Source organism: Pantherophis guttatus, chromosome 2 (assembly GCF_059756535.1).
Source record: "Pantherophis guttatus breed Tessera chromosome 2, ASM5975653v1, whole genome shotgun sequence".
Taxonomy (NCBI): domain Eukaryota; kingdom Metazoa; phylum Chordata; class Lepidosauria; order Squamata; family Colubridae; genus Pantherophis; species Pantherophis guttatus.
Window position 1 is genome coordinate 158,939,663 of NC_142064.1, and position 17,963 is coordinate 158,957,625.

General features: G+C 42.7%; 2 protein-coding genes across 3 annotated transcripts; one reads left to right on the forward strand and one right to left on the reverse strand.

The window, feature by feature from the left end:
- Positions 1 to 2,666: 2,666 nt before the first annotated feature.
- On the forward strand, positions 2,667 to 11,493 carry RAC3 (Rac family small GTPase 3). Its single transcript, XM_034412919.3, has 6 exons — positions 2,667 to 3,079; positions 6,302 to 6,373; positions 7,508 to 7,625; positions 9,060 to 9,122; positions 9,417 to 9,576; positions 10,514 to 11,493. The coding sequence occupies exons 1-6, from the start codon at positions 3,045 to 3,047 to the stop codon at positions 10,642 to 10,644; spliced, it is 579 nt and encodes a 192-aa protein (XP_034268810.1). The 5' UTR covers positions 2,667 to 3,044; the 3' UTR covers positions 10,645 to 11,493.
- DCXR (dicarbonyl and L-xylulose reductase) lies at positions 11,485 to 16,592 on the reverse strand. 2 transcript variants are annotated; one of them, XM_034412917.3, is made up of 8 exons: positions 16,232 to 16,528; positions 16,039 to 16,136; positions 14,185 to 14,339; positions 13,658 to 13,700; positions 13,308 to 13,407; positions 13,150 to 13,214; positions 12,535 to 12,652; positions 11,485 to 11,724 (listed from the first exon to the last, which is right to left on the reverse strand). In XM_034412917.3, exons 1-8 carry the CDS (start codon positions 16,278 to 16,280, stop codon positions 11,621 to 11,623), a joined length of 732 nt encoding a protein of 243 aa, XP_034268808.2. In that variant the 5' UTR covers positions 16,281 to 16,528; the 3' UTR covers positions 11,485 to 11,620. The 2 variants fall into 2 exon arrangements, with proteins under 2 accessions (XP_034268808.2, XP_087743244.1); XM_087887118.1 differs by lacking the exons at positions 14,185 to 14,339; positions 16,039 to 16,136 and having other exon boundaries at positions 16,232 to 16,592.
- Between the last annotated feature and the right edge of the window lie 1,371 nt (positions 16,593 to 17,963).

Consider the following 17,963-nt stretch of genomic DNA (forward strand, 5'->3'; position numbering starts at 1 on the left):
TATAAATGTTTGAAATAAATACCCGTACAAAGTTTAATCTATTGATTGAGGAGAATGAATCTAAAATAGTTTTCTGAATAAAAAGTAGATCTCTTTTATTTGAGAGATAGTATGTAAAAAATAATCAAATTTAACTCCTCCATGTAGATCTTGAATTTAATTTTGATTGCTGAAGGGTTGAAATTTTTTAGGTCTAACGTCTCTTTAAAGTCTCCTCCATAATAATATATTCATCTGGTATATTTACTGAATTATGAAAATGTTCATGAAATAAAAGGGTTAATCTGTAACACCCTTTTTGGCCACCAAATATAAAGACAGGTGGCAGGAACAGCTGCCAAACGAAGTCACTCCAGCTGTTGCATTTCTACTGCTACTGGCCCTAATGAATTTCCCTATATATGCAAGAGCTAGAAGAGAAACTTAAAATGTGTGAGGGACAGACTTAATTTTAGACATTAATGTTTGGAATAGCTGTGACCCTGGCTTAAGATACTTGGGTTTTTAATTAAAAGTTCTTTCATTTTCCCCCCACCAACTAAATATATTTATATAGAACAGTGATTGTACAATAGTATAAAGTTTTAAAAGCAAGCATATAAAAATGTAAAGCAAAAGGAAACTGAGTAATTGCTAGCCTACAATGAGCGTTAAGTATCTTTTCATGTTCAGTGCTAAAGCTGGTTGAAAGTATCATGCAGATTATATTCATATTGTGCTAAAATACAATGTTTGATTTTGCATGCTGGATAAATCCAGCCACTGTTCTTTGTAATTTTAAACCATTTTTTAGTGTGTGAATCCTACCAGTATATGGAACTGACACACTGGCAAGTGATGGAATGCCATGAGCTCCGAAATGGCAAGTGGGAAAGAATTGCTTGCGGAGAGGAGCCACAGGATTGAATGTAGTTTTTAATCACCAAATCATGACTTTGATAGGCAGTTTTGAAGCAATGAATATCAACTCAACCTGTCCCCAACCCGAGTTATACTCTGCTTAGAGCAAAAGCAGTTTCATACTTGAAGCCAGACAGTTCGACTTCTGCTCTAGGTTTCCTCTCTCTAGTTCTTAAGACTGGCAGAGATTTTATTTGAAGGAGCAGAAGGTGAACATAAGCAATAACAGATTAGTCTGAAGTTTTAGACGTCTAATTAGGAGAAGTGAAAAGTTCATATTCCAGGTTTGACAATTCTGTTGTGGACTATCTGTCTTGCAGTGAAGTAACCAAAATCAATAAGAGAGGAACTATGTTGGCAATGCTTTGTGCGGAGTAATGTGGATGGAAAAGAGAGTTGGCTTCCAGGGCACATAACATTATGGATAGCTTTGTTTGCTAACTGCTCATCTGAGATTTTCTTATTTTCAATGCTTCTCCAAATGGAGCTTTCAACTGGCAGATCCTGAAGGCTTTGGATCACTGTTAGATACCATCGGAAGTCAAATCTGACTATGTGGACCATCCTCAAGTAGCCAAAAGCTACAGACCAATTGCCAAAAACTGTTCAATTTGGTGAACTGAGAAGTATGTACAGGAATTATCTAGAAAAACACTAGTTACAACTAGAACATTAGTAGAGTGAGAAGGAATGCTGACCAAATAACTTCCCTCTCCTTTCCCACAAGAACTCCATCTAAAGTAGGTCACTTGAATTACTCTCAGGGAACTCTAGTTGTTGACCATAGGGCAGAATTAACCCTTTGCTGACTGGGGGTGGAGGGGACGTAGTAGCTGCGTTTTAAGAGTGGTGACTCCAGTAGGTAGAATAAAGAACAGAAAACACAAAGATTTGAGGTCTCCAGATAGCTTGGACTCATACATCTCATTCAGCTAAAAGAATTATCAATTATTAGAGGAATTTAAAAAAGTCAAAAAAGGGAGCAAAGCAATGAGATTGAAGCCCTGCCTCTCTTTTTATAGGTTTGTAACACACGTTAAAGGGGGTGGGGCTTCAATTATATGCCCCCCCCCGCCCGCAAATGCCTCTAAAATGTGGGTTCCCCCCTTCCCTTTTTTTGTATTATTCATATTCTTTTTTGTTTAATTTATGGGCGAGTTTATTATTTTGGAACGGTTCCTTTTGCTTTATTTTTTTTTAAATTGCCCATAGTCTTCAGGAATGGGCAAGGCATTAAGAAGCAGACAAATCAATAAGCAAAACCACCACAGAATAGCGGTGTTCTGGGATCTCAGTCGAGGGGAGGGGGGTTGCAATAGCAATGCAAAGCAGGTGGCGTCAATAACTCCGAGGCCCCCGAACAAAACGGGCCGGTGCCGACCCTGGACCGGGTTGTTGGGCTCCGCCCAAATTCTGGCCCAACATCCAGTCCTTAACTGCCTCGCCCTCAGTAAGGAAGATTTACGACAGCAGGTAGAAAAGCCGCCTTTTATGGATGAATTAAAATTAATTATTTTAAAAATTAATCAGAAGCGTAAATCCACAAGGACTATTCGAAGCGCCAAAGGCATAAGCGAAATAAGCAGAAAGGACTGGGTTGAAAAAAAGCTTCTCTGTTGAATTCTTTGCAAGCCCCGCTCTCAGTAATGGCAAGAAAACCGCCTCGCCCCGGGAAACGGCGCTGGCCCGCCGACCCAGGGCAGCGAACAGCCGGCGGCTTCCAATCCTCCGCCCACCTCCCCACCCCGTGATTACAAAGGGTCGCCGGCCCCCTTCCCAGCGCTCGGCCCCGCTGAGGGGCGAGGGGCCAGCACGCGCGCCAGTTGCTAAGATACCGGCGGTGGGAGGGGGGCTCCCAAGCTCGGGGGAGGTGTTGCTCTCCGCGCCCGCCTCCTTTCCTTTCGCGCGGCTGCTCTGGAGAGCGAGGGGTCGTAGGGAGGAGCCCCCGGACTCCCGCTCTGTCTCCGTCCCTCCTCCTCCTCCTCCTCCTTCCCCAGCCCCGCCCGGCTACGGGTCTCTCTCGCTTGCTCGCTCGCTCGCTCACTGCGGCTGCGGGGCGGCATCCATCGCCAAGGAAGGAGAAGCGCTGAGCTCGGTGCCGCCGCCGCCGCCGTCCCTCCCAGCCCACCGCACTCCCAGGGCAGATGCAGGCCATCAAGTGTGTGGTCGTGGGAGACGGGTGAGCGCCGGCGGGGGCGGGCTGAGGTGGACGGGGTGTGGGGGCAACGCTTTGGCGCTCGGCCCAAGTGGCAGCCCATGTGCTTGGCGAGAAGGTAAAGGGTGGGGCTGTGCGAGGAAGCGGGGATGCTGCCGCCTCTTTCCTCGAGGAGGGGGCGGGGGGTGGTGAAAAAAAAAAAAGAAGGTCGTATTCATCCTTCCCTTCGGGTCGGGAGGGAGCACGAGGTCGGGAGCGAGCGGGGAGGCGAGATGGAGCTGGAACCGCTGGGTACACACGCCCATCCGTCTCCTGCTTAGGCGCCTGGGCGCCCTTCTCCACCTATTGTCGCAGAAGCCAGCCCTTTCCGAAGTCTTTGCCTTCATTGCTCCTCCATTCTTCTGTTGCTCAGCTCTGCCACCCCCTCCCCTCCCATTCTGCTGCAATCTCAAGGGAGGTTTCTCCCCCCGCCCCCCAAATCTGTTTTGCTGGTTCCCCCTTAGCTTCGCCGTGTGGTTTGATAAGGCTGCTTCCTCAAGCAGCAGCTGCTTGATCCCTCGCCCTTCACTCTGTTCTCTGGCCAAGAAGCACTTGAACCCGCGTCCCCAAAGACCTCTGCCATTGTACCGAAAAGTGTAGGTGCTTCTTTGAGTGGGTTGATGATTCATGATGCATCCTGTCCACCTTGCTTCCAGAATGATGGGAAAAGAAAGCCAAATTCAAAATAACTAGAACCAAGCCTAGCAGAACTCCATCCAGTGCCCAACCCGAGTGATTCCAAGTTTTGGCTCTCAGGTTTTGTGATTCCCCTAAGGGTGGGTGAAGGGTGGAAGGATCAAATGTATCACAAGGGGAAGGATGGGTGAAAAGGATTTACTAGGCTGATATGGATAATTAGTAGAGAATAGAGCTTTAAACTAGACTACTACATACAGAGATTGGCGGGGGCATCTTGAAGCATTAAAAGCTTTTTTTTTAAAAAAAGGGGTCGGGTTGGGGATAATTTTGTCAAGTACCCCTCTGCAACATCTACAAAATACAGCTGATTAGTCTGTAGAGCTACTGGAATGTTGGACTTTGAAGCCTTCTGGATTCCTGTACTCGGAGACCAACCTTCTACTAAACAGAATGAAGCAGCTATTTTGCAGCATAGTGAAAGGATAGCAAATCAGAGCCTAATTTAGTATTGTGCTTTCCTGCTAGGGCAGGGGAGGGACTTGTGGAAGTTTCCACCTGTGGTTCCAGAGTAATTTGAACAGATTTTGGACTAGCTGTACAGCATAACAGGGAGGGGGGAATTACCATGTGTTGCTGAGTTTTGAGCTTTAGATCCTTGCTGATTAAGCTTTGGGTAGTCACTGCCATGATTCATGCTTCATGCTAAGCAATCTTCTGCTTAATCATGGTTTGTTGTTGGATTGTGCTGTTGGTGGTTGGGTGATGCTTAACTATGGTTTATTTGATAAGCCATTGATTATGACCTACAAATCATAATGTCCAGATCATATGATACATTATATGAAAGCCAAGCAGTCACAGATAAGCCTGACTGCTTTGTCTCTGTGTGGTGGAATTCTATACAATTCGCTTATTTTGAGGAAGAAAAGAGGTTACAGCTTTGATTTTTTGCTGTTAGCATGCAGTAAGTGATAAAGCTGTGAACTACTGCTCAATTTTCATCTGAGTTCAACATCTTATCTATCTAACCATCTAATTTATGAGGGGCACATGTTCTCATTGCCCTCTAGTTCAGGCACACTGCTCTGATATCAAATTACCTAAGTTGTTTCATTCAGAAGTTCAGGAGTATACACAGAGCTCCCTCCTCCCATTTTTAATCACTATAAACTGGGCGGAGAGAGACTACCTGGCCCAAAATCACTAAGGGAGCATTTGTGACTGGGCCAGGTGGGCTTGAACTAGGGTCATCCCAATGCCAAGCTATTGCCCTAACCACTGCATTGCAGTGTTATTAAGCTGATTAAGACCAGCTGCCTGCAATTCTGCAGGGTTCGAATCTCGCCAAAGGCTCAAGGTTGACTCAGCCTTCCATCCTTTCTAAGGTAGGTGAAATGAGGACCCAGTTGTGGGGGCAATAAGCTGACTTTGTATAAATATACAAAAGGATGAAGGCTATTGCTGAGCACATTGTAAGCTGCCCTGAGTCTTCGGAGAAGGGCGGCATATAAATCAAATTAAAAAAAAAAATTTCACCGCCCTGAGTCCTTCGGGAGTAGGGCGGTATACAAATTCAATAAATAAATAAATAAATAAAATAATATATGAGAATATATGAGTATTATTTTGAATACTCAGACACACACTATAATTGGTCACACAAGGGAAAGTCCTCTAAATTATAATTCAGATCCTTAATCTCAAAAACATATCCCAGGTTCAAAATCAGAAGTGAGAGCAAAATTAAGCATTATTTGTCTTCCTTATATTTTGGTTTGCTAAAAATGCTAGTGCTGATCTCAAGACAGTCTGTATAAACATCATTGGGTAATTGCTGTGGGAACCGGGAGTGTTGAAAGATAAATAGTAGGGAGTACTTTATTTGCCACCTTCTGAATAGCTATTTCAGAGGCATTCTTATCCTAAGTATGGTGCTCCAGCACTGTTTTCCTGCCAAAAAGCACTCTTATTTGCCAGCATGGGGCTGACATTATCTTTGGACCAAAAGTATGGATTTCTACCTGTTTAATTATTGGCTTTTTCAGGACATAGTAAGAAGAGTTCTTGTGCTTGCAGAAGATAATGTTACTAGCTGGTCTGCAGTATAAGGTGAAATAATGTCAATATTAAGGTGTTATTGGGTTAATAATTCAGAATTTGAATGTGTTACATTTTATTCCTCTAATTTTTAATCTGATTGTGCCCTGGTAATTTAAATAGTAGGATTTATGAGGATGTTGGAAAGAATCTTGCAAAATAGACCTTTTCATCCATTACCAAAAGTTGCATTACTTAGAACAAGATATATATTATAGCAATATCTTTAGTTGTCTTAGAGTTTTGGGAAGGAATCAATAGTAAAGTATACCACATTCAGACCATCTGATGACAATGTGATAATGATGATATTTAGATGTGCTTTCCATGTATGGAATGCAAAGAAACCTGGGTTAGTAACCTGAGGTTTAGGGCTATAGAGCATATCTATTTCGCCTCCAAACTCTGGGATTTATTATCTTACTATAATTATTGTGCTTAAAGAAGTGCTTTCTCCTTTCATTTTTTCAGGGCTGTGGGAAAGACCTGTCTGTTGATCAGTTACACGACAAATGCCTTCCCTGGAGAATACATCCCCACTGTGTGAGTACTAGTGGAAGAAAGCTTAGGTTCCAGGAGATAAGATAAATGCAAAAGCATAGTGATTTGAACAGTTCTCATATTAGAGTTTTGAGATGCTGGGTATTAGAAGAATTTGATACACCAAGAAGCCCTTCAAGTGTGACCAAGTTCTATACAGATAAATAGTACACTCAATCAAGCATTAAGAGTTTTGTGTGGGACTTAACTAAGCATGTACATCCACCAAGAACTCAAGATTAGCCACTTTTCCATAGTATATATTTACATATGCATAAAGTGTCCTTGGATAATCACTGTAGAAGATGAGATGTTTGAGGGTTGTATGTTATTTTGTGTATGAGCATGTATAGTGTGGAAATATTACGGTGTGACATAACTCATGCTAGCAAAAGTAATTCCCAGGATTGTTCTCAAACAGTTTTACAAAATAGACATTTACAAGATCCAGTTTATTTTCTTGCTTTAGCTGCCTTTATTTCTAGAAGACAGAGAGAAAAGGATATTTTCAAGGCCTATGCATCTCCACATATATGTTATTGTATAGCCTATTGGTGTGTAATATACAGATTAACTAAATTTGAGCCCGTCGTCACTCTAAGACACTTTTTCTGCAGTCATTTGAAAGTTGTCTTTTCACAGAGAATTTAATGTATCAGACAGTGTATTACACAGCACAATCTAATCCTGTTGCCAAGTTGTTTGTAAAATTTATCAGAGGTCCTTTTCAGTCCAACATTAAGTTTTCTGCTCAATGGTTTTGGTTTTCTATTTGTTCCACAGCGGGACTGCTGTTTATGGTCAATTATTGTCTCTGAAGAGATTATTTTTTAAGCCCAAATAGTGCTATCTTACTATAAAAAACAAAAAGAACAAAAGGCATTCAGAAAGCACCACCTTGTAAGCAGCTTACATAATACAGAAGTGAACACCATATTTTTAACTAGATCTCAATCTTAACTGCTTATTGTTTGTACATAGAAATTGTGCTGGGAGTTTAATAAGCAAAAGTAATAAAATATATATTTTATTAAAGTAGAATTTAGTGACTTTTACTAGTTGAGAAAAGAGTATTTGAGTTATCTTGAGACTGTATTCATCTAACTAAACCACTGCTAACAAGACCTTTTGCCCTAGATTTGATAACTATTCTGCCAATGTCATGGTAGATGGAAAGCCCGTAAATCTGGGCCTTTGGGACACCGCAGGACAAGAAGACTATGACCGGTTGCGACCACTTTCCTATCCCCAGACGGTAAGTAAGGGGCTGGCACAAGGAAAAGGGGGTCAACCTATTCTCCAAAGGACTTGAAGGCAGGACAAGAAGCAATGGATGGAAACCAATCATGAAAAGAACCAACCTAGAACTAAGGAGAAATTTCCTGACAGTTAGAAAAATTCATCAGTGGAACAATTGGCCTTCAGAAGTTGTAGATGCTCCAACACTGGAAGTCTTTAAGAAGAGATTAGACAACCATTTGTTTGAAATGGTATAGGGTTTTCTATCTGAGCAGGGGGTTGGACTACAAGACTTCCAAGGTCCCTTCCAATTCTGTTATTCTGTTAAGTGCTGAAGTGGAGTTTAAGTGGATTCAGGGGTGAAATGCTCCCGGTTCGGACCGGCTCTGGCGAGTAGGTAGCGATGATGGCCGGTGGTTCAGAGAACTGGTAGCAATGGCAGCTAGAGGCTCCGCCCACCCGCCCCATTCCCCGGAGTCAGGGAATGCACCATTCCCTGACTCTGGCCTTGCCGCGGAGCCGCTGCCTGCTCGCCCTTCACCATGCGATGTATCCTACTGCTCACCTTTCTCCCGCGGCTAGCTGTCAGGGAAGGCAAGCGCCCAAAAGTTACTGGAGTTGCTCACTCTCCTTCTTGAATGGGCCGCTCTGGTCCACTCACCGGCTGCGCAAGCACACCGTTTATTTAATTCAGTGGCAGGTTGGGTGTGCGCTTGTGCAGCCGGTGCATGGACCAGAGCGGCTCATTCAAGAAGGAGAGTGAGCAACTCCAGTAACTTTTGGGCGCTTGCCTTCCCTACAGCCAGCCGCGGGAGAAAGGTGAGCAGTAGGAATCGGGGAATGGTGCATTCCCCGACTCCGGGGAATGGGGTGGGCGAAGGGTGAGCAGGCAGCAGCTCCACGGCAAGGCCGGAGTCGGCAAATGGTGCATTCCCCGACTCAGGGGAATGGGGCGGGTGGGCGGAGCTGCGGGAGAAAGGTAAGGACACCCCAGCAGAATAGAAATTTAAATTTTTTTCCCTACTGGGTTCTGTGGGCATGGCTTGGTGGGAGGGGGTCTTGTGACTGAGTGGGCGTGGCTGTGAGTGACATTGAGTTGGCCATGCCCACTCAGTCACAGGACATCCCCCCACCAAGCCATGCCCACAGAACCGGTAGGGAAAAATTTTAGATTTCACCCCCGACTGGATTCCTCCCTTTCCCAATAGGACCTGTTTGTGCAAACTCTACAATAAACCCATTCCATATTTCATAAGAACAAGACCTGAGTAGTATCAGTACCAGTGCAATTAAATGTCAAGATGACATTTATCAATTTGATAAAACCTGGTATTTCAGTTTTTATGGACTGATGTTGGGTGGGTGGGAAACCAAGATTTGACATGCCATGAAAGAAAAAGTTTGCAACTTTGACTATTTCATATGAACACTATTGCTCATATCCTTATAGGATGTTTTTCTCATCTGCTTCTCACTGGTGAGCCCTGCATCCTTTGAAAATGTCCGAGCCAAGGTAATATTCTTTCGCATTGAAAATTATTTTCCTAAGAATGTTATTTACATTCTTGCTATTGATTAATAAATGATATTTTACTCTTAGTTGATGGCAACAAGGAATACTTCCAATACATGTGTAATTCAAAGGAATTTGATATGGAATCCATCCTCCCCGTCTTTCTAAGGATGACCAAGTTTTGGTTGGCTAAAATGCAAGAAATGATTATTTGATCCTGAAACCATCCTCTGCCACTCCATCCATTTCTTACATTAGTTATCAAATGAATTGACGGTTCTGTCTTTCTTGTAGTGGTACCCAGAAGTTCGACATCATTGCCCTAACACACCAATCATTTTGGTGGGCACCAAACTGGATCTGAGAGATGACAAGGACACCATAGAGCGGCTACGCGATAAGAAATTGGCTCCCATTACCTATCCCCAAGGTCTGGCCATGGCCAGGGAGATTGGTGAGTCTTCGAAACAGAAGCTAGAGCAGGAGTGAGCCATGCAGCTCCTTTTTTACAGTTTACACAGCTTTGTTCCTGTTAAATACTGATGGCATGTTTGCTGATAAATGACAGCTAGATTCCCATTCTGTTGCATTAGAGAACACAATTATAGTTCAGTCGATCCAACTTAAACCATGAAGAATCTCTTATTACTCTTTCCCCAAACAGGAAAAGATGTTATCCTCCATTTTCCTTTCTGTTAGATTAAGTAGCATCTTTGCTTTTAAAAATGAACAGTGGTTATATTGATCAAAAGGAAAGGGGAGAGGGGAAGGGAGAGGAGAGGACAGGCGATTTATTATGTAAATTGGTGCAAGCTTTCAAGTTTCAGTCATTTTCCAGTAAGCGGGATGGAAGGAGAAAAGAGGGTGAGAAAAACAAGAAACATTGGAATCATGAAGTGATGTTCAGGAAAGTCTGTTTCCAGAGATAGGACATCCTGAGAAATTCCAAATTCATTTCTCTTTGATTTCAGGCCACACTGATTAAGCAATTCTAGAGGTGATCTGCCAGTTTTTAGGGAATAAACCACAAACCATTTCCTATTCTGGAAGAGATATTTCCAGAAAACTGTCAGACCACCCCCAGCACAGGTGGAACACTATGGTCTACAGCAGGGGTATCAAACTGGTGGCCTGTGGGCCAGATGTGTCACGCACAGGCCACACCCACCCCAGCTCCGCAAATGGGAAAAACGCTGCGATACGTCATGTGATGACGTAACACTGCGAGTTTGACACCTGTGGTCTAGAGAGAGAGTAGAATGTTTAAGGGATCCCTTTTGTTTTCCTTGTCATACCTTTTTAAAAATGAAATAATAAAGCTCCATAATCTGATGAAGTCTTCAGAAAGAAAGAAGCATAATTCCCAATTCATTTATGCCCTCTCCCTACAGGTTCAGTGAAGTACCTAGAATGCTCTGCCCTTACCCAGAGAGGCCTCAAGACTGTCTTTGATGAAGCCATCCGTGCTGTGCTCTGCCCTCCACCTGTGAAGAAGCCTGGCAAGAAATGCACTGTGTTCTAGAGCATTCCTGAGTTCCACGTGTTATGGATGACTCTTCTAGAGTCTGAGGAGGAAGAGTTTATCGGATGTTCCCACAAGGGAATGGCGGGGTCCCTCATCATGTGTGAAGTCAGTGTTTTTTAAATGTCTCTTTAATTTAACGTGTTGATGTAAAAGGGCCGCATGGGAAAAAGAGGAGCTTGGTGCTATCCCACCCCCAGGGTGGAGCCATGAAAGAAACACGCTCTCCATGGCTCTCTGCTAGGACATAATTCATGAATGAAAGGAACAGCCCTTTCTTACTACTTCTCTTGGTGCTAGAGCATTGTGGTGGGATTATATAATGAACCCCAGGTGCGGCAGGAAAGACAAATGAGACACAGGTTGAAGAACAAGCCATTTGTGCTTTATGAAGTGGGACACTATCTAAGCCAATAGTCGGGACCACTCTTGTGCTATTCAAATCCTACCACTGCCTTTCAGGCCATTAGCCTGTTTGCTGCTCCTGAGTGGTTTGACTAATCATCAAATTCCCCTAAAGATGGGGAAGAGGGAGGTCTCTTTACCTTGTCCAGCCTCTGCAGAAGTGGGCCACCTGGGAGGAATCTTTCCATAAGACGTGTGGAAGATGTCAAGCGACTCCTTCCTTTTGACAGGAATGATGGACTGGGGGTTGGGTTAGAGAGCTTTGAGGGATTTGGAGACGGGTCCAGTTTTTAATCATCGTGTAGTGATGAGCTGAACACCTCTTATTTTATACAATAAACATTTATCCATAAGTAAGTAGTGTTTTAGAGTCATCAGCTGAAGGAAGAACATTTCATCATCCCTCTTCCTGTTAATTGCATTAAAGAAGATAAATTCTTTCTACTACTTTATTGATTTATTCATATATCAAATTGTTCCATTTCATGATCCTTCAGTATTTTGAAAAAGACTAAACTGGATAAATCATGGAGAGTTGGGCTATTCATCCCAAAGGAATTTACAAGGTATTCTAGCTGGAGAGGAATCCTCCATCAATGGGCAGTGTGGCACCAGTGGTCATGCTGCTTTGGTCGCTCAACAAGAAGAGGATGCCATTTACCACATCATCCAGTTCTGTAAAGATAGATGCAGGAAGGTTGGCCGAAAGCAATTGCGAAGGCAATCAAATCAGTAGAAGTCTTTCACAGAGAGAAAGGAATTTCCCATTCCTAAAACCAAATGATACTACCTATTCTTATCTTATCCAGTCAGCAATACCTAACCCTGATAGCTTTTTCTAGAAATTAAATTCATAAATTCCTTTTCACAGGAACAGATGTAACATTTTTGTTGTTAATTAATTGTCTGTAATTGGTGTGATACTGATAACAGAGGAATGAGGTGATATGGTTCCAGAGATAAATCTCCGATAGGAAAAGACAAAAATCACCTTTTTCTAAGAAAAACACTTCATTAACTTTAACTAAAATGGCTTAGAGCTTGCTAAGGGGAGAACTCGTCTCCAGAAATATAATCTATTTCAGCTTCACTATCAGAGGCATAGAACAATTGAGAGACTATAGGCCTTGATCAGAAGCAGGGGTGGTATTGACTTACCTTCGCTACCAGTTCGCAAATGTGAGCACGCGCAGGGCCTTCCGTGCATGCGCAGAGCATCAAAAACGGGATGTGATGACGTCTGGGCGGGTGGGCGGGGCCTCCTGCAGCCACCGCTACCGGTTTGCCCGATAGAACAGACAGAACTGGCTGAATACCACCACTGATCAGAAGCTTGTACATTCCAGATGCATAGACTCTTTAAAGCAGCCACAGCACTGGTACATGTTTCTCACTTATTGCTAACCACTTTGCCTCTGTAATGTTTCTAGATCTCCAGAGACCCTCTGTTGTCCTCTGACACAGGATGTTTGTGTTCCAAATTACCTGCAAATTTTCCCAATGGGATGCGGCTAAGCATAGGTCCAGATTTCTGGGGATCACTCCAATTTAGACGTCCCATGTTGGTCATGACAACTGTGGGGTTCACACAATTTACCCGAATCTTGAAAAGCAAAGAAAGGCAATACAGAATGAATGCATCATTAGACTAAGCATCCAGCAGACACTTACTCTCTTTAAAGAAGGTGTGGTCTAGAAATGTTGATGATCTAGAATTCTCAATAATATTGGTAATTAGAATTATGATCATCCCGCATCATTGGTCATGTTGGTCAAGGTCAAATGGGAGTTGGAATTCAGCAACATTTGAAGGGTCACATTATTTATCCCTACTTTTTTGAGGTTACTCTTAAGGAATTGGTTTTTCATTATGAAAACAACTAACATTTTAATCAGCTGGCTCTTTTGGTGAAAAGTCTTACTGAACCTTCTTCCTTCAAAATAAGGCTCCATATATATATATATATATTTTTGCAGGTTTGATTTATAGTAAGCTCTATACAGTCACCTAATGACAAAATATTTTTGTTTGCTGTTTGCATGTCCTATAGTTATTGTTTCTCCTTCATCTTATCTTGCTCTTCAGGCAGAGGTGCTTACCTTATGGGGGCCTAATTCCAGAGCCATTGACTTTGTCAGCATATCCAAGGCACTCTTGGTTGCACCTTCAGGCAAACAGAAAAAAATAAGTGTATTAAAAGCTCCCCTTTCTTCCTCTTCTCCTTGCTTTTCCTTTACTTTCCTGCAGTGATACTCACTATAGACAGTATGATTTAACATAGCCCGTTGGGAAACCTGGCTTGAAACATTGACAATAGCTCCTGGTGCTCCTCTGGCAATCAGTTTCTGGGCAAAAATCTATGACAACACAGAATTTATCAAACATTTATCATTTTCAATTTAATGATATCCAGGGCATCAGTGTTAAGTATAAAGAGGGTTGCCAAAGCAGTGAGGTGGAGATCTATTTCTGAGCAAATGCACGTAGGATGGAACCACAAATCCATCTTCCTTAAGACCATAATAATATTCCATTTGTTAATGTAAGTTTTTTACTAACTGCTTCTACAGTCTACATGGTCCTTCCAACATCATGCATATTTCTCACCTGGGAAACCTGCAGCACAGCCCGAAGATTGACATTGAAAGATCTATATAAAAGGAAAGTCAGATTAAATACACCAAGAAAAGCCAATTGCAACAAAGTGGGAAATTGCTAGAAGCCCAAAGTGCAGGGATTGCATACTAACCCCCAAGTCTTCCCCATCCCATCGCCAGTCTCAGGAAACAAAGGAATTATCAGGTTGCTAAAACAAACAAGTCTGCACTTTTTTCATCAAGGACAAGGAAAACAATTGTTCTGCAAACTAAAGCAAATTAACATCTGAAGCTCGGTTTTTATTCTAGAAGAACATTTTATTATATTTACCCTTCAAAGTGGAGTGGAAAAGCCCTGTAAGGTTGAAAATCAGAATCTACAGCAGTGGTTTCTAAAACCAAATTCTCACATCTCCCTTTAGTTACCTGGTATTAATTGTGGGTCCTATTTTATTTAAATTTTCCTTTTTTTTTTTACATCTTTTCTTTGGCCTAAATTATTACTTTGTTTGCTTGCCGCCCCCTCGCCTCAATTACCTGTCAAAGGCCTCTTTAGTAACTTGTAGGAATGGCTGCAAAACTGCTACAGCAGCATTATTCACTAACAAATCAATATCTTCTACTGTGCTTAGTGCAGCCTCTGTAGCTTCCCAGTCTGCGAGGTCAACACACAATGTCTGGATGCCTGGGCACTGAGGACAGAAGTAACATTAAGAAAGACGGGGATTGAACCTGATTACAAAGCAGGGGAGTTAGACTGCTAGTTTCAAGTGACTTTTAACAAAGTATACAAAATAAAACTTCACCAGGACAGAATCCTGATTTCAAACAACAGTCCAAGGAGATGTAATTCCTTCATTAAGCTTGAACTGCGAGGATATTTTCACACAACATTCCAATTTTGTTTTTGATACTCAAAAAGACTAATTTGGACATCTGCAATTCTAATTAGATTCTTCTATGGTATATCCTCCAATAATCACCCATAATAATAAAAAAGTGCCCTTGGAACATGTTTTACACTATATGAAGAATGTCCCAAGAATGGCAGATGAGTTTAGTTGGTACAAAGTACAATTTCCCTTTTCATGGTAATTCTGTGAGAAAATGATGAGAAATGCAGTAAATAGCTTATTTTTAAATCAGTGCTGTTCTGGGGATTGCCCTATGGGGAACATAGATTGCAAATGGCTATCTTGATAGTGGTAGCTTTTCAATGACACTCCCTAGCAAGCCAGGCACAAGTTTTTAACCTATAAAACCCAGGCATTTCCAGATTATGTCAAGTCATTTTATTCCCCTTCAATGCCAGACAAGTGTGGAAAACAGGGTGGAAGTTAATTTGCTCTTTTGTCTTTCAGTACAGCCTAAAGGATAAAGCAGCTGGTAAAAAATGGGGACAACCCTGAAGGCTTTTCAGGTTTGTCCCCATTTGTCCCCAAGGACTGCTGCAGGTTTTCTCTTAAAAAGTATTTCAAATGTTTGGGTAAAGGGCAGGAAGGGAGCAATAGAGTATAAAAATGGCTAGGACCAGTGAATAATCTACTCCAATTTTAACAGGAAGAATTTTTTTATTTCTTCAGCACCTAGTGGCACTGGATACTCTGATTAATTGGTTACCCTGAGGCATGATAAACTTGTAGTGGAAAGACAGGGTGGAAGGTCTGCTTTTGCAATGATTAAAATCACAAGCCATGCACTTGGCACACCTGAACGGTGAAATGTAGTAATATCTGCTTAGTCAGTATCTCATGATCTGACCATTCTATTGCAGATCTGCCTCAAATAGTTGAGATCTGGCACATAAAAGGCATGCAATTTTCAGGCATGTATAGGAACATACATCTGCATATACAAGGACTTTTCTTTTTGAGGGTGGGCTAACAAAAATAGGATGCAATTGAAGTGTAGCTCCATTCAAAGAAATTAATAGGCTTGAGGTAATGGGGCCCTAACGGAATGAAATTCAAGGTTTATCTAGACGAGTGATTCTCAAAGTACGGTTTACTCTTTGAGGGGAATGGAGTATTTTATAAATAACATTTCTCAACTTTAATGTATAACATACAACAAATCAATGATATAACACACACAAAGCTTTTTGGGGTCCTCAATCACTTTCAAAAACTAAAGAGATACCCAGGCTAAAACCTTTGAGAACTGATCTAATCCAATATGTGGAGGTCCCAGTGGAAAAGCTGTCTCATATTGCCTTTTCCCAGAAACAAAGCCATCCTTCCTCTGAGTTAGAGGCAACCACCCAGGCATGGCCCTCCAGGAAGAGAGGATTTCCCTTCGGCCAGAGGGAAAACGAGGGTCGGGCCAAGCAAAAGCCAAAGGAGAGCCACCACTGGGCAAAGGCTGAGCAGGCAGGAGCCACGCTGCCTCTACCTCTTCTTGCAGGCTCTCGAGATCTGTCTGGGTCCGGCTCACCGCCACCACCTGAGCCCCCGCCTGGCTCAGCCGTACTGCCACAGCCCTGCCGATCCCTGCAAAGGGGAGCACAAGGTTGTTACACTAATACCGCGGGGCTCGTCCCCGAAGCACCAGGGCTGCTCCAGCGGTGCTGCCCCGGGGACGCTACCTTTGCCTGCACCCGTCACCACAGCGCGGCGCCCAGAGAAACGCTCCATCCTCCGCGGCGGCTGAACTTCCAATCGGCGCTGGAGGCAGCGCTGGAAGGGAAGAGGCGGCGCCCGAAGGGGCTTCCAGAAGGGGGAAGGAGGCCTTCCCTCCGCTGCCGCCGCTTTCTCCCCTATTAAACCCTCCCGGCTCCCAGGTGTCGTGTTTGCAGTCTCGCCCGAGGACGCGTCCCCTCGTCCCGGGTCTATCGGGAGCGCCCGAGCCCGGCTTCTGGCGTCCTTCGGGGCACCGGGTGTAAAAGCGCATCCGGGCTACCGCTCCTTTGTCTGAAGGGGAGGTTCCCGGTTCCTTGTGTCGCCATGTTTTTTTTCTCCCGTGGACGGTGGAGGAATCAAGAGTTTCACGTATTTGTGGTGTGGGTCCATGGCACAAAATCGGAGCCACGCAAGGCTTCTTGTGTTTTATGATACCGACCCATTGTAGGCTGATAAATACAATAGAGAGGTTGTTGAGTGAAAGAGAAATTGTAATATAATGGCCAAATATTATATTGGTTTTATTATACTGGTTGGAGAGTGGCTTCTGATAATCCCGAAGTGCAAAATGACAGTATTTAATACCTGAGGCAATAAGCAGTAGAAATTCAACAATACAGAATAAGCAATTTTATGGTGACACCTCACTGTTAATACTTTAGCACTAGCAGTAGTACTTATATACCACTTCATAGTGCTTTAAAGCAGTCTCCAACCTTTTGGGCTTTGGAAGGGAAGAGGGGATGGTTCCATGTGAATGGCGCATGAATGTGTGTGTGTGTGTGCTTGCCTGCCACACCTGCGGCCAGATTTTGAATGGGCCATGGTCCGGTAGTGGGTCAGACAGCCCAAGGGTTGCATGCCCCTGCTTTACAGTAATTTGATTTACAGTAGTGAGTGATTTACAGTATCGACAGATTGCCCCAAACAATCTGGATCCTCATTTCATTGACCTTGGCCGGTCAGGATTGAACTGCTGGCAGTTGGCAGAATTAACCTGCAATACTACATTCTAACCACTGCCATCACGACCCTATTCATATTCCAGTAATAATATATCAATATAATAATTTAATGACATGTTAACAAATAATTTAATAACTTCTAAAGAAGAAAGATCTTCTTCAATGTTGCTTGGACTGATTAGGAGATGGCATTTGACTCTCTGCAACATAAATAATCTCCTTTAATTGTAATTTATAGTTCCTTTTAAAAAGAATTCAAAACCAAAAAAAATTCTCACAGGAAGGATTCTTACATTTTTCCAAAATCTTATTTCAAATCCTTAATCAATTTGTAACTTTCCAAAAAATCAAAGTTCTAATCACCCTTTTTCTGTTTATGCCAATAATTTTTTGTGAGTTCTTAAATACTTGTATTTAAAAACTTCATTCACTAAGGATTAAAGGAAACTCAGCTGGTGTTATAAAACTTGTCAATCTAAAGATTCCTAATAGCTGAAAAGCAGTTAATAAGCAATATCCAAAACTGATTAGAAAAAGAAGTATGTGAACTCGGGTATCCATTTTGAAGGTGCTAATTGTGATTTCAGCAACAGATTATTCCTTTGTCTTCTAGAGCTCTAACCCACCAGAGACCAGTATATTATGATCTCCTCATAAGGAGCAACTCTATGGAGCACTTCTGGGCAATTTCAAGCCCTCTCCTTGTCCAGAGAATTACAAAGAGCCAGTCTAC

What these genes read in the sequence shown, in the direction of transcription:
- RAC3 (XM_034412919.3), top strand. Translation starts at nt 3,045, where the DNA reads ATGCAGGCCATCAAGTGTGTGGTCGTGGGAGACGG. An exon ending in GGAGAATACATCCCCACTGT is followed by an intron (nt 6,374 to 7,507) that starts GTGAGTACTAGT and finishes CTTTTGCCCTAG; the next exon opens with ATTTGATAACTATTCTGCCA. An exon ending in TTGAAAATGTCCGAGCCAAG is followed by an intron (nt 9,123 to 9,416) that starts GTAATATTCTTT and finishes TCTTTCTTGTAG; the next exon opens with TGGTACCCAGAAGTTCGACA.
- DCXR (XM_087887118.1), bottom strand. Translation starts at nt 16,536, where the DNA reads ATGCGCTTTTACACCCGGTGCCCCGAAGGACGCCAGAAGCCGGGCTCG. An exon ending in GGTGACGGGTGCAGGCAAAG is followed by an intron (nt 13,701 to 16,231) that starts GTAGCGTCCCCG and finishes CCTTTTATATAG; the next exon opens with ATCTTTCAATGTCAATCTTC. An exon ending in GTTAAATCATACTGTCTATA is followed by an intron (nt 13,215 to 13,307) that starts GTGAGTATCACT and finishes GTTTGCCTGAAG; the next exon opens with GTGCAACCAAGAGTGCCTTG.